The sequence below is a fragment of the Lepidochelys kempii genome, chromosome 2 (genome assembly GCF_965140265.1).
Source record: "Lepidochelys kempii isolate rLepKem1 chromosome 2, rLepKem1.hap2, whole genome shotgun sequence".
NCBI lineage: Eukaryota > Metazoa > Chordata > Testudines > Cheloniidae > Lepidochelys > Lepidochelys kempii.
The window spans coordinates 105,251,317-105,267,069 of NC_133257.1; the positions used below are offsets into that span (position 1 = coordinate 105,251,317).

At 41.4% G+C, this 15,753-nt stretch overlaps 1 protein-coding gene across 2 annotated transcripts; it reads right to left on the reverse strand.

The window, feature by feature from the left end:
• BLOC1S4 (biogenesis of lysosomal organelles complex 1 subunit 4) lies at positions 1 to 14,696 on the reverse strand. 2 transcript variants are annotated; one of them, XR_012157296.1, is made up of 6 exons: positions 14,409 to 14,696; positions 12,212 to 12,283; positions 8,493 to 8,594; positions 4,376 to 4,510; positions 2,800 to 2,931; positions 740 to 826 (listed from the first exon to the last, which is right to left on the reverse strand). XR_012157296.1 is itself a non-coding variant. In XM_073331847.1 (5 exons), the coding sequence occupies exons 1-5, from the start codon at positions 14,589 to 14,591 to the stop codon at positions 725 to 727; spliced, it is 594 nt and encodes a 197-aa protein (XP_073187948.1). In that variant the 5' UTR covers positions 14,592 to 14,694; the 3' UTR covers positions 1 to 724. The 2 variants fall into 2 exon arrangements, 1 of the variants encoding a protein (XP_073187948.1); XM_073331847.1 differs by lacking the exon at positions 2,800 to 2,931 and having other exon boundaries at positions 1 to 826; positions 14,409 to 14,694.
• Positions 14,697 to 15,753: the final 1,057 nt, after the last annotated feature.

Here is a 15,753-nt window from a genome sequence, read left to right on the forward strand (position 1 = left end):
TAAATAAACTACTTCAACTTTAATTACAAGAGCTTTGGTAATCATACATATATAATTTTGGCATTATTTACAAAAGTCAAGGTTGTATACATGTATCAAACAGAACTTCAAAGTTTAGACTTTGACCCTTGAAATTCTACAAGAGTCAGCACATTCCTGTTCTCATGCTGCAGAGTTTGGTGGAGTTAGCAGTTCACAGAACAGTAGAGATCTTACTCCTATGTATTTTTAATACATGCTCTCAGACGTTGGAGAGCAGGACCCCAGCCATTCCTTAGGGACATTAATGTAGAGAGCTTTGTCCTTCTCTCATCTCAGTTACCCATAGGGCTACTTAAAAAAATAGAAACGTGCTACAGATGTTATTACTGGTAGCAACACAGAAACTGAAGTGTTACAATACACACAAAAAAGGACATTTCCTATTTACCCATTTTCCTACTAGAGTGTGCTTAAAGATGAAAAATCAATTGGAGGAGTACCCTTACCAATTTCTCTCTCTCTTAACCTGAAAGTTTATAGCTTTGTTTGAGGAAGACTTCTGTAATCATATATTATACACAAATAATTGAAGACTGCTTATAATACTGTCAGAAGACAGATGGTGGCACACAGTCAGGATGGCAATCTGCCACTGATATGCATAAAAATGCAGCAACTCTGAGCACTGCTTTTGTTCACTTGCCATTTTCTCTTCTGGATTCATGTCAACGCAAAAGCAAAATCATGAGTAAGGTGGCTCACTGAGACACGGAAAGTAGTCTTCAGTCTTGAAAAGGGCTTGAGGCTCATACAGGGTCTGATGTTGCCGTGAGGAAGATGATTTCTGTGATTAAGAAACATTTTATTTGATTTTTGCCTTTGCTTTACCACTTTTTGTTCAGTTATGTAATGAGCTATATTTGCATAGAACATTAACCGCAAGCCCTTTGTCTCTTCATAACTGACAAGAATTCCTTCATATAAACTGCATAGTTCATATAAAAATTGCTTCCACTTTACATTGTGTCTATTCTCAGTGTCTGGAAACTCAAACACACACGTGCCAATCTAACTGGCTAAATTAAAAGGTTGCCTTATGTTAATGAAGTCACTATAATAAAATGAAATGGGAAACTTTTGGTTATTTTATATTTCAAAAACATATTGCCTCTCTCACTGAAGTATTAACTTTTTGATCAAGTACATTTCATCTTAAATAATTGCAATAAATCCAACAACTAAACTGGGGAGAAGTCAGTATTTCCTTAAACTTATCCATACTATTGTTATTGCAATGCTACAGAACATTTAGCAAGAATATTGACCTAAAGTGCCATTGACAACAGGCAGTTTGACAATTTACTTTATTATACCTGTTGTAATCATTAGGATTTTACCCTTTGCTTTCACATACTCATCACTTTCTCAATAAACTGGTCTCAGCCAGGAAGTGAACTTTATTTGGAAAGAAGGGATTTTCCTCAGGCTGACACTTGGGTTATAAGAAAATTGAACAAAACTGTAAACTGAAAGTTGCTTATGGCAACTCACAACATATAAAGTGAAAAATGGCAGCTTGGTGTATGGCTTGCTCCCCTACAAGAAAGTCTTAGCTACATTTAGAAAAACTTAGAAGGGATACCACCAATTTAAAAATATCCCTTCTGCCTGAAATAGTTTTTATCTATATTGTTAAAAGTAACACATAACTGAAAAATTCTACAGAAGAATCTCTTTCTACTTTGTGCAGACAGTTTCCCCTGGGTGCATCAGTTTTTCCATACAGCAACATGGGAGAGAAAGTATTTTAAAAACATGACTACAATCACAAAAGTTGGCAGAACTCAAGAGCAGCCACAGTATCTGAAACTACTTTTTACTCTTCTTTTACATTAAGTGTCCTGCTAAGTGAATAAGTATAATTATTTTTGAGTCTACTTGGTGGGCACTTCAAATTTTAGCAGTGTAAAAAAGCCTGCCCCCTCAGTAACATTTGGAGGTGTGAGAGCTGTACATTCTCACTCCTTGGCATGATGAGTGTCCCAATAGAAGTAGAACTTCTGGGACAATCTTAAAATGAGACTGTGGATACATCATTTAAGACCAACCAAAACTTCCTTCACACCAAGGACCAGTTAAAAAGTAAACAAAACAACACAACCCTGGCGAGAGGAAAAAAATTGCAGCCAAAGTTCAGCCAAAAAGGAAAGGTTCCCAGAAAGTTGTTAGCAGGTAAAAAAACTAGGACGAAAGTCCTAAGATAACTAACTTACACCATTCACTCCCAAAAGCTTGCTATAATATGTGAATTATTGTTTATGTCCCCAGTCCTGCAAACATGTAAGTACTTGCTTAAGTTTATGCAAGTGAATCGCCTGTTGGAGAACCCTATGCATGAAACTATATTCAGAAAAGGCTGGGTAGAAATGGCATCGCTGCACTTAAAAGATTTGGTCTCTGTTTATTGTTAGTGAAAATATTCATACTACTTTATATTCAGTTTAGTCATACATGGCCTGCACAACTGTGATAGAGAGATTTGGATTCTAATTTAGCTTGTTCAACAGAATTAATTAAGTTTCAACTACTGAATTTATTACTAGTGTAATAAATGTTCATCGAGTGCATAATGTTCAAGCTAGAACAAAACTGGACTTTCAGATCCCAGTGTGTGGGTATAATGCTGGCAGTTAAAAACAACCACTTTTTAACCAATGAGCTGTGAAAAATGGATAGCCACAGAGACAATCGAACACTCCAGTGCCATTTTTACAAATTAGAACAGCATTGTCATGGTTATGAATAAAAATTTGTAACCTTAATATTGTATAATTAAGCTCTTGCATTTAATGACTTCTGTAGCAGCACAAACAGACGGGTTAAAGGCTACTTTTATGGGAACAAGAATACAGTGGTGTCCTGGTCCATGATTGGGGGCTCGAGGTGCTGCTGCAATACAAAACGAAAGATTGCTAAGTGGCTTAGAAACAACTTCTGGACTGAATGAAATATTTCTCCTCTTAAAACTGCAAAGTTATTTGATCACCCCCTTCTTACAAAAGAAGGAAAATGAGGCACTGGGAGGATAAATAAATAACTTACCCACGGCTGAAGAGCTAGTGTCAGAGTTGGAAACAGGTTTTTTGACCTCAATCCTTAGCCCTGTCTAAGAGAATGCTAGCTCTCTAGTAACGCGTTCTCCTTTACCACTCTGATACTACAGTTTGAAGCACAACTCAAGTGACGGCCATAAACTTCAAAAGCTAAAATAAACCTATCAGATTAAGTAGCTTACTTCTCATTTTTCAACATGTAATTGGCCCATCACCACAAAGGAAAAGTAATTTTATTCTCCTGTATGAAAGCCATCTAACAAGGTGCCTTGTGATCCATTTACTGTAAGTCATGTGACCACAGCATCCTTATTTATTTTTAAAATAACACAGCGTTCAGTGACCTTTTTCGCTCTTCTGATGTTCTCATGTAGACTAGCACTTTGAAAAAATTCCTTGCACATTTTTAGTTTGTATAGGTTCCTCCTATCTGTCTTCAGGTCGGAATTCAGTGACCTTTTATTTAAGGTTTGCTCTTTTTGCGCTTGTTTTGTAGCTCTTTTCATGCCTCACACAAGTTCTCTTTGGAGCATGAACTCAGGCCCTCACAAGAATTTATTCTCTTGGTTACTCTGTTGTAAGATTATCATTGTGCACCATACCCAGCTTGTGCCATGTGCAAAAACTTCAGATTTAAGCTCAAATCTATTAATCTATGAATTTATCTCTAAGGCCAGAGGGGACCATCATGATCATCTAGTCTGACTTGCTGCACATCGCAGGGCACAGAACCTCACTCACCCACTCCTGTAATAACATCTGGCTGAGTTATTGAAGTCCTCAAATCTTGATTTAACGATTTCAAGAGAATCCACCAATTACTCTAGTTCAAACCAGCAAGTGACCCATATCCCACACTGCAGAGGAAAGTTGAAAAACCTTCAGGTCTTCTGCCAGTCTGACCTCGGGGAAAATTCTTTCCTGTCCCCAAATATCGTGGTCAGTTAGACCCTGAGCATGTGGATGAGACCTACCAGCCAGACACCTGGGAAAGGATTCTCTGTAGTAACTCAGAGTCCTCCCCATCTAGTGTCTCATCTCTGACTGTTGGGAGATATTTGCCAATAGCAATCAAGGATTGGCCAGGTGACATTGTAGGCACTCTTCTCATATCATCCCCTCCATAAACTTATCAAGCTCAGTCTTGAAATGAGTTAGTTTTTTTGCCCCCACTATTTCCCTTGGAAGGCTGTTCCAAATCTTCACTGTAGCCTCATTCAAAGCCTACCTTTCTCGTGACACATTTTAAGACACACTCACCTTGACAGAAACATACTTACATTAAGAAAGGATGGTACACTGATAGTTTGTAAGAATTTTTTATAGGTGTTTGGAAAAGTTCCAAGGTCTGTTTCTGCCTTTGTGACCTGCTCCTCCAGTCCAGACACATTATTTCCAACCATTTTTACAAAGGCCTAGTTAAAAATAAAACAAAGCTATCTTTATTCATCGTTATGTAAGAACATTTCCCAACAAGAGGTCTGAAGATGTTCAGATTATGTAGAAATTAAAATATAATTATCAGGTAACAATCCTCAAAGAGCATTAAAAAAAATCGTATTTTGTGCCATCTCCATTTTTGAATTTGTGCCACAAATAACCCACTTGTGCAACCTTCTATATGATTGGAAATGGATAATTTGGAAGTTGAGTAGAGTAAGACAGACCAGTTGTTTTTTTAAAGAGAATATAGAAGAATATTAACATTCGGCAGATCAATTTAATGTAGTTAGACAACAAGTATACTGTTTTATTTAACTGAAAGTTGTTACAACGTTTGCTTACATAAAGTGAGATTTTGTCCTGGGGAGCAGCAGTAAACAAAATGTTATTGTACTTTAATTTGTAACAAGGTCTTGAATTGTTTTGCATGGTACTTGCTCTGAAATTCCTTCCATACCCATGAATGTCTGCAGCTCTCTCAGACATGGACAAGAATGATAACTGTCGGAAACTAAACACTGAATGTCTCCAGCCCATTTGATGTTTAAAAAATGAGAAAAAAAATCCAAAGGCAAAACATTTTCAATATGTTCAGTAGTTAATTAAATTAAAATTAAACACACAAAACAGCATATAAAATAATTGTTTTGTTTAATAAAAAAGTTTAATGTTTTGATAAGAGAAGTTTATGTATAAAAACCATGTTCCACATTTACAACTAAATGATTTATTAAACACAGGGATTAACTGCAGTCAGTGAATTAAACTGAGTATTTCAGATCAGTCTGGGAAAACGTTCAAATATAACTCAGTAAAAGAGACTGGAGCTTAAGTTCCTAGTCTAGTCTAAGGCCATGTTTACACTAGGAAGTTTACAGTGACAGCTGCACTGCTGTAAGCTCGTGTGACCACTCTGATGGGAGAGAGCTCTCTCGTTGACATAATAAAACCACCTCAACAAGCAGCGATAGCTACGTTGGCGGGAAAAGCTCTCCCACTGACGTAGTGCTGTGCACACTACCACTAATGCTGGCAAAATTTATGTCGGTCAGATGTGTTTTTTTTTCTCACATCCCTGAGTAACATAAGTGACATGGCCTAAGTCTCTTGAAGAAAATCACACTTGGTCCACACTACAAACATATGTCAGTAGAATTATGTTGCTCAGGAGTGTGGAAAATCCATACCCCTGAGTGACACAGCAATACCGACGCAATCCCCAGAGTAGACAGGGCTATGTCAATGGGAGGGCTTCTCCTGCGTGGTGCGGTAGCTACGCTGACAGGAGAAGCGCTCCTGTTGGGTATGGTAGTGTCTTCACTTAGCACTATAGCGGCACAGCTGCACCTGGGTGGCTGCAGTGCTGTAAGTGTAGACAAGCCCTGAGACGGTCTCTTAAGTTACTCAGGCTCACCTACTGTGCCATATTTATAAAGCTTGATCTCCAAAGTTAGATATTCCCCCCCGATCTTTCTTTATAGAAGCCTTTAATTCAAAGTTTTTGATAGAGGCTCATGGAGTCAGCATATTTATTTTTTATTTAAATATTTCTAAAAAGTTTATAGGTTTAAGCCTTCACATATTTTGTAATAAATTCAGATTTTCAACAGGTTTATTTTTTTTTTACAATGATACACTCGTTATGACGTAATGAAATAAAAAATTTTTAAATAAAATCCATTTTTTAAAATCATTGATTTTTATCCACCCTGATTAAAAGTGCATGTCTGGTTAACTTCCCCCACACATCCTATCACTTTAATTCTGTTAATAGCACTCTAGTCTATTCTGCCTTTCAGTCACCGTGCTGTGGCATTCACTTGTAGGGGGCAGGAGATTGTTTTACAAAGCAAGGTTTTCAGGCTTGAAAGCAGGGGATAGGGCAAAATCTTTGCTGTCAATTTCACAGATACGGACATACAGGCCGAGAGATTCACTTGTTGCCTAATTGTTGAACACACACCAGGAAATTAATAATTGTGCGTGCTTCCATGGCGACAAGTGAACTGAACAGAGGTTGCAGCATTCTATTTCCTCATGCTATTGCCATCTTGGATTATATATCAATATAGTAAAATTGATTAAAAGTCAAAGATATTCTGAAACAAATGTGTATGTACCCCACTAACTTCCCATTCATTTCAGTTTAGAATTGTCTTTTCAGGTTTTAAAATAAATCCATTGACTTTCAGTTTTCTTCACAATCCTAGCCTCCCTCTTCCTCTGCACTGATCTCTCAATGAACTCTTGTCCCTCCACAATGATGGTATAAGAGCTTTCTAATCCACAGCTCCTAGTATCTGAAACTCTTCCTAGATCTCTCTATTTCAAACTCATTTCAGATCTTAGCTGTTAATATTTTTCTTCATTGCCTAGGCGGGGTAACATTTTCAAAAGCACCTAAGTGATTTAAGTGCTTTTGTACCACTGACTTCCACTGAGAAGTGGAATAGGATTTAGAAGCCTGGGTTATGTAAATGCTTTTGCAAATGTTATCCTGGATCTCAATTTTCCTCTCATTCTACTGTTTGAATTGTTTTGGGAGACACTCCGTGTGAAAGACACTATCAAAAAGTATAAGTTGTATTACTGATTTGAGAAAGCAGGAAAGCTAGCTGTCTTATTCCAAGCAGCGAGCGCCAACATAAATGAAGATACTGTTCAAGAAACCTGGCGCTTTCAGGGAATTACAAAAAAACCTATTAGTTCCCCACGTTAAACCTGCATTAAGATTTGGATATTAGTTACCTTTTATAGTTTAGATTGCAAAATTTCTCATTCTCTGAGAAAAAACATTAAGTAAAATAAGTTATAATACTGTACAGAATACATATACAATTTTCAGACGCAGTGTACTGGAATACTAACATGATGAACCATACAGATGGATGGTGCACTGATTTATAGCAGTGAACTGTTTGTTCCATTAATTTTAATACTGACTTGTTGAATGCACTGAGACACATACACAAATTCAAACAAATTTTGAATTTAAATTATGAGAACTTCTATTAAAAATGTTATCTACCCTGCACCAAGCGTCATGTAGAATGTCTTTCTATATGACACTGCTCTGCAAGGACTGCTGCTACTAACCTTGTAATATAAAAGAAACGCATTTTGTAGATGGGGTGATGTGCGTGGAAAAGGCAACTTGGAAAAAAAGGAGAGATAACAGGTTTCAGAGTAGCAGCTGTGTTAGTCTATCTCCGCAAAAAGAACAGGAGTACTTGTGGCATCTTAGAGACTAACAAATTTATTTGTGCATAAGCTTTTGTGTGCCACAAGTACTCATGTTCTTTTTTGCAGAGATAACAGTAGTTCTAAAGTTGGAGGTCCACATGATTTTCAGCGATAAGGCTAGTGAAGATGCCAAACTTAGAGGCAAAATATCAATTTGGTAATTCACTAGAGTAGCAAACCAACCAACCAAAAATCCTTAAGATAAAAAGCACAAGTATTTGGGGAAGTACAGAAGAGCTACATTAAAAATCTTCCATGAGGTAAGTGGAAACACCTTAGCTCCTCTATATTTCCACTTGCTATTGGCATTGTACTTGTCATTAGTTTGCTAAGAAAATAAGACAATTGGTACCATTTGTTGGTCACAAGAAGTTGTGTATGCACTGCCTGTAGAGTTCTGGCATCCAGCCAACAGCAAGTTAAACCTTTGTGACTGGCACAAGCAGCCAATTAAAGTAATACTGAGTTCCCACATCATTACACATACTAGTTGACATCTTGTGTGCGAAAACACTAGTTCACAGTCTGAAACAAAAAGGCACCTTTAGAAACTAGAAAGACAAAGAAATAAAATGTTTCCTACATTCAGCATGGGAAATCTTCTGAAGCATCTAAAAGGGGTCTGCAACTCATGAGAAAAAACATTAAAATATGCAGTGGTACTGTCCCCTTGAGAAAAGGAATGTAAATAACTGACATCAGAATACATACCTCTAGTTTGTCAATCTTTCTATATATCTGTCTCATTTCTGTAGCTTTCGTGTGAATCTGAGGTACACTTTCATTGACTACTTGAGAAGACTCGCTTCGAATCTAAAACCAATCCAAACAAATTACATAAAGTTGAGTGAACACTATGACTAAATCTGTACAATAACTTTGGTATATTCTAATACTAAAGTTAGTGACATCTAGTTAAAGCCACTGGATCTTGAAGGCTGTAAACAAATTAGTGCTGGTACTGTGTCTGTTAACATATGCAATCATATGCTGGGCTCATTTCTTAATTATTTCCAAATGGCACAGAGGACTGCCAATAATGAAAAATAGAAGTCAAAATGTAATAAATAATAATAAAATAATAAATCTTTGCACTTTCAACTCTTTTCATTCAAAGATCACAAAATACTTTACAAAGGTTAATATTATCCCCATTTGACAGATGGGAAAATGGAGACATTGAAAAGTTAAGACACCAACTCAAAATCACAAAAAGCCACTGCATCTCAAGAGCATGAGGTTCAAGTGCAATTTTTATCATAGTTTCAAGAGATTTCCACCAACTTTAAGTTTTTCTAAGGTGCCCATGACTGTAGTAAGACTCCTGCCATTCAGATATATAAAGGGAAACCTATTTTATTAATAAGGGGTACTATTTCTGGTAGGAAGTTTTTTGTCTTCTTTTAGTCTCTTCTGACTTGCTCCTTTCTCTTTCCCTTAAGCTCAACAAACATCATCTTTCCCAAACAGCTGAATATGACAAACTGCAACAAAATATTTTTTATATATACATACTAACACACACACACATAGGAGTAACATCTTATTGCAGTTAACTTTTCTTGGAGAAGTATATAGGAAGCAACAGGAAACATATTTGGCATGTGGTTTTGCTCTATGATATTACAAGAGCAATGCCAAAATGTAGAAAATACCTACCTCACACTAGGCACATGAGGCTATGTTACTTGTAAGGCACTTTTAATCAGAAGAAGGTGCTATGCAATCTGATGTCTCTTTTCTGTGAGAGCAGAAGAGACATGTGGTGCAACACTGAGGGTGATTAGGAGATATCTTTAGATATTCTTTCTGTCCATGGCAGGAAAGCTGCGATTACTCGCTGCATGTGGTTCTTTTTTTTTGACATTCGGTTTTGAGTGAGAAATTTAATTCTGAAGCTGTCTTATGTCAGAGGTTCCCAAACTTTTTTTGCTGCACCTCCCCTTGAGAGATTCATGTCCCATGCATGCCCCTCTCAGCACAGGGAAAGTTTGGAGCTGAGGGTGGAATCCCCACATAAACAATGAATACAGGGAGGAGGCTCACACACACAATATGAATCCTAGCTGCCTGGAGCAACAACTTGTGTGCACATAGTGGCTCCGCCCCCCCCCCCTTGCATGTGTGCCCACATGCTTGGTGCGAGGCCTTTTTTGTGGGACCAGAATACCTGTGCAGGACTGCCACAATGTTGATTCATAACTCAGCCATGGTGGTAAGGGAGGATTGGCGTGGTGGTGGTGGGGGGGATACGAATTCTTATGAGGCTGTGTGGTTTCTGTGGGAATCGCCTGGCAGCAGGATGGTGGCACAGCACTGGGTGTGCTGAGTAATGGTAATGGGGATCCTAGGGGCAGGGACTTTGGGATCAGCCTCATACCCACAATGCCCCAGGGCGCACAGGGTGGAGTTGGGCACCTCAGGGAATCGGTTTAGCACATACTGGCTACCCTGAAGAAACAAGAAAAAAATTATTAACCCATCAGGGTCTTGTGCGCACCTGCTAATGTGGGAGGGAGGAGAGCAGGGAAAGGATGGGTGGTATGCCCCAGAATTTGAAAAACAATATCTTCTATGTTTTTGGAATACACTATTACTTCACATAAGTACAATCCTCATTATTTATATATGGATACCTGCCAATATGCAGTTAGCAATTCTGCAATTTTTTTATGGTTATATATTTAAAATTTTGCATCTTACTATTTTATTAACAAAATAAATAAATGAATAACTACAATCAGGTTGCAAAAAAGTACTGCAAGTCTGTTTCAATACTGTAAACACACAATGCAATCTTATAGTCTGAAATGAACTCTGCATCTGTTAGAAATCACTAAAAATTCAGTAATGGCTACTAATGAAGATGGTTTGGGGGAAACCTTAAACTTCTGACTGACAGAAGGCAAGAGGGGAAGACAGGAGGGAACCACTCCATAATTGTCCTGTTCTGTACATGCCCCCTGAAGTTCTGGTATGGGACACCATCAACAACAGGATACTGGGCAAGATGGACCATGGTCTGACCCAGTAGGGCAGCTCTTATGTTCTTAATGATTTATGATCATTGAAATTATGAACAAGATGAAGTCTGGAGATTCAAGAGTGACTGAAGTCAAACAGGAACATAAAACAATATGGTACTGTTAATTAAAGGCACAACATCAGGTTAATAAGTGATAAATAAAGGAAAGCTAGGTTATTACAGTCTTAGATCATCAGCCTGTCAAAATTCTACTTGCCCCAAAAGATTTTTTTTTCCTGGACAGGCATATAAAATATTTTTCTTTGCCATTATTATATTAAAGATGGATTACTATCTTTCTGTGCCTCAGAAGATTAATTTTCATTAACATTTTTCAAGGTAATCTTATATTATTAGAACTGAAAGAATGAAGAATAAAATCTAATTTACTTTTCACTATTTATGCTCTTTCCTATTTGCTTCTTTCTCAATGAAAACAGGCTTTTAAATCTCACTTTTGTCAATGGCCAAATAGCAGTGAATTTCATGGTTTTGGTTTTCATGCACTAGCCTTATACTGTAACATTTAGGTGCAAAGACTGCATGGAGCATGTTGGTTTTTATAAAGGTCTACCCACTAGAATTCAAATAAACACTTCTATTAGTTTTAGGGTTTGAAAAACTTATTCTTATTAAACTTATGGGCCAAATATGACTTAGAAATGTCCCTTCAAATATCTGTCATTGTACTGGCTAATATTTTCATAAAGGAGACTTGAGACACATAGATCATAGAATATCAGGGTTGGAAGGGACCCCTGAAGGTCATCTAGTCCAACCCCCTGCTCGAAGCAGGACCAATTCCCAGTTAAATCATCCCAGCCAGGGCTTTGTCAAGCCTGACCTTAAAAACCTCTAAGGAAGGAGATTCTACCACCTCCCTAGGTAACGCATTCCAGTGTTTCACCACCCTCTTAGTGAAAAAGTTTTTCCTAATATCCAATCTAAACCTCCCCCACTGCAACTTGAGACCATTACTCCTCGTTCTGTCATCTGCTACCATTGAGAACAGTCTAGAGCCATCCTCTTTGGAACCCCCTTTCAGGTAGTTGAAAGCAGCTATCAAATCCCCCCTCATTCTTCTCTTCTGCAGGCTAAACAATCCCAGCTCCCTCAGCCTCTCCTCATAAGCTCACATATACGTTACACATGTACATTTGTGCATACATTTAATCACTGCATGCAAACTGGATAATTTTGGGGTAAGCATGCATGGGAAATGTTTGCACACCTAGACCTCGACTTAAAAAAAGAAAATGTGACCCCTAATGTGAATCATATGCTGGTTATTCCCATGAAGGAAAAAAAAAACCCAAACCACCCAACTTTTTCAGCACTTCCCCCCCACCCATCCCCCCCAAAAATAGGCAGTACCCATATGGAAGTTACAGAGATCAATACATACCATGTCTAACATCCCTACAAATTCGTCAACCCTGGTCAGCAAATCTTCTAGACTCTTGTCTAAGCTTTCTATCTGTAAAAAAAATACATTCAGGTAATGAAAAATATACTTTGGCACTGCAGTTCTCAAACTCTGGGTCGGGACCCCAAAGTGGCTTAGACTTGTTGGGGCCCGAAGCTTCAGCCTTGAGCAGCAGGGTTCAGGTTATAGGCCCCCTGCCTGGGGCTGAAGCCCTTGGGCTTCAGTCTCTCTGCCTAGGGTGGTGGGGCTCGGGCTTCGGTCCCCTCTCCTGGGGTCACAAAGTAATTTTTGTTGTCAGAAGGGGGTCGGAGTGCAATGAAGTTTGAGAACCCTGCTACAGCGGATCACAACAACTAAAAATTCATCGTAGTGAAACTTCACTATTTTGCCATATCTTAGCAACTACCTCTATACACAAATGACTAGTCATAAGTTCTGCACGTTATACTACATAACTTATGCATCAATAAATCTATGTCAGCATAATTATATTCAACTCTTATAGGATGAACATCCTATGGATAAAATCACCTTGAAATCAAGTTAGTTTTAAAAACTTAGTAAAGACCACCCCACCAAGCCCCTCAAACCTGGACTCCCACTCCACTGAGCCCCACCCAGCTGCATCTGGACCTACATCCCATCAAGCCCCACTCCCATAGCACTCAGACACCCCTCCTCCCCACCGAGCCCCTTCCCCCCACACTCAGACTTCTCCCCACTGAGCCCCAAACACCTTCACCTCGACCCCCCTGCAGAGTCCGATTGTCTCTGGCACCCTCCAACAAGCCCCCATGCACCCAGACCCATCCCTGGTACCCAGATCCCCCCACTGAGCCACCCACACCCAGAATGCCCCATCCAGAACCCTCTCCCCCCCACCAGGATTCCCCCACACTAAGCCCTTCCACACTTGGATCAAGCTGGGTTGAGCCTGCTTGCCCACACCTGGTGCAGAGGGGGCAGGGCCCCAGGGTATTTCTGGGACAGGCCTGGCCCTTGCACTGTGTCAGGGCTAGGTGCAGCCTTACCACAGAGTCCACGTCTGGGGGCATGAGGCCACAGGGTAATTCCCCACCTTTGTGCAGCCAGTGGCCTGTGCTCCCCACTGGCATGCTGGAGTCTCTACATTTATTTACTGACAAAAATTTGCAGAATATTAAAATACTGTGCTCAGAATTCCCTCTGGAGTATTACAGAGATCTGAAACACTGGTTGTGACACTAACAATTTAAAAGGTCTCTTGACAGTGATTGATTAAATGTGCTGATGTACCTTCAAGGCCAGTGCTTGCTGGTTCTTAATGCAGATTGTGAGTTTAAACTATCTGTGAGACAGAGACCACATCTTTACATGTACTTTCTATAAACGGCAGAACTTCAAATGTACAAACATTAATGTTACAAATGACCAATTATACAAACCAGTCTACCAGATGGAAGAACACAAATAACCACAAAATGAAAGTCAACATCCCTTGATATTCGGATGCCTCCAAGGCACAGGCAGTCCCTTCGCCCCACGCTTTAAGGGGCGGTGAAAGCAACACCCAGCACTGGCAACTCCTGCCCCCAACCGACGGGGATTCTGAAAAATCCAATTTCCCGATTTGATGAACTCAATCTCCAAAATGGTTCTTAAAACAGCGGTTCTGCTGCACTTTACACGGGCGTGCAGCGCCCAGCACAACAGGCCCACCAGTAAGTAACCTCTGGCTTTAGATTTTTCTCTCTAAATTTTGGTTTCGACTAAACTGCCCCCCCACCCGCCGCCTTATTTTCCAGTGGAGACCCGCCCTGGACAGGCCCAGCTTCAGCCGAACTCCGGGTTTGCCCCACAAAATAAACAAAGCGGCTTTTTAATAAGTGACGGAAAAACAAAAACAAACCCAGAAAAACTCGGGATTTTAGTTTTTAAAAACTGAGACACCCGCCCCGCCCAAGTTCAACTTCTGCTGCTGACGCGCCCCCCCCGCCCCGAGCCATAGGGGTGTCAGGGTGAGTGTCCGGTCCGGGTTCCGGCCTCGGTCTCGGTCTCGACGCCGGGGGGCGGCGCAGCCACGCGAGGCCCCCGGCCCGCACGCGGGTGTCAGCCCACCCCCCAGCGCGGCCCCCGTAGCGCGAGCAGGCCTCGCTACGGGTGCACGCAGGGAACAACCCGCCCCGCCCCCTCTCACCTGCGCGCAGAAGTCGACCCCAGCCGGGAGCAGGTAGGCGGAGTAGTCGGCAGCGGCGCGGCTGAGCAGGAGCTCCGGGGGGTCGCCCTCCTCCCCGATGCCCGACGCGCTGCTGGGGCTCTGCGAGACGTTGCCGCTGTCCCCGCTGAGCCAAGCGCCCGGCGGCTCCGCCACCTCCTCCATCCTGCGGGCCCCCTCCCCCGCCCGCCGTTCACGTGGAGCGGGGTCGCAAACGGCCTCTCAACGGCAGCCCTGCAGGGTCAAGCCCAGCGGTGAAGCGAGGGGAGGAGTCTGCGCAGGCGGCTTAGGCGTGGGCGGGGCGGAGGGTGGCGAGAGCTGCTGGGGTGGGAAGGCAGCCACGTGACTGGCGCCCGGCGCGTGGCTGGTGTTGGGCGCGCGGGACGCCCAGGCTGCAGCGGAGCATGGCCAGGAGCTGGCCTTTCCCTGCCGCTCGCAGAGCAAACGGGGGCGGCCGTACTGGAGCTGGGAGCGCCTGGCTCTGACCCATTACCCAAGGCCTTCTGCTGCCTCTGGCTAGTTGCTTTGCCTTTGTAGGAGGGTGTGGCACTCGCTGCTGCTTTTTCCTCCGCCCACCCAGCGCTGTGGGCCCCTAGAGCTAGCTCCACACCCAGGAGCACTGCCCCTTCAGACTCCAAGCATTTCAGCCTTTAACTCACCGGCTGGTTAACAAGCTAATCTAGCTGGAAGACAAAGAACAAGTAGCAGTGAGGAATTGCCAGGCCACATCAGACCAGTGAGCTCCCTGACATTCACAGCACATGCATGGGAGGCAGTACTACAGTAGCCCCTTTTAAAAAACAAAAAAACCCACGTCTTCCAACCCATCTGGAAGGGTAAACCTGGCCTTTGCTACAGAGTTAGGTGCACCTGAGCTGACTTGTGTTAAGGGAATTGCACAACAGTCTACTCCAAAATTTGCCTCTCAGCAAGGGAAGCACCTCCCCCAGCCATGCAACACCATTTCCCTGCCCTATAGAGCCATCGCTGATCTACTTAGCTTGACAACGAGAATGTGCAGACCTTGTTTCAGAGTATAGTTGGATAGATTAACAATATTGCTGGGTGGGTTAAGGGAACCACTGTTGTGGCACCTTGCGGCATGTAATAGTTTAGATAGTTTAGTGTCCTTTTTATTTTGTAGCGAAGCAAAGTGTGTTGTAAATGACTTACCTAGTTTTTGTAAAGTCCAGCCATGAGGAAGTTTGTGTGGAAGGTTGGTTTTTTATGAGAGTGTCATAAATATAAAGGGAAGGGTAACCATCTTTAAAATCCCTCCTGGCCAGAGGAAAAGCCCTTTCACCTGTAAAGGGTTAAGAAGCTAGGA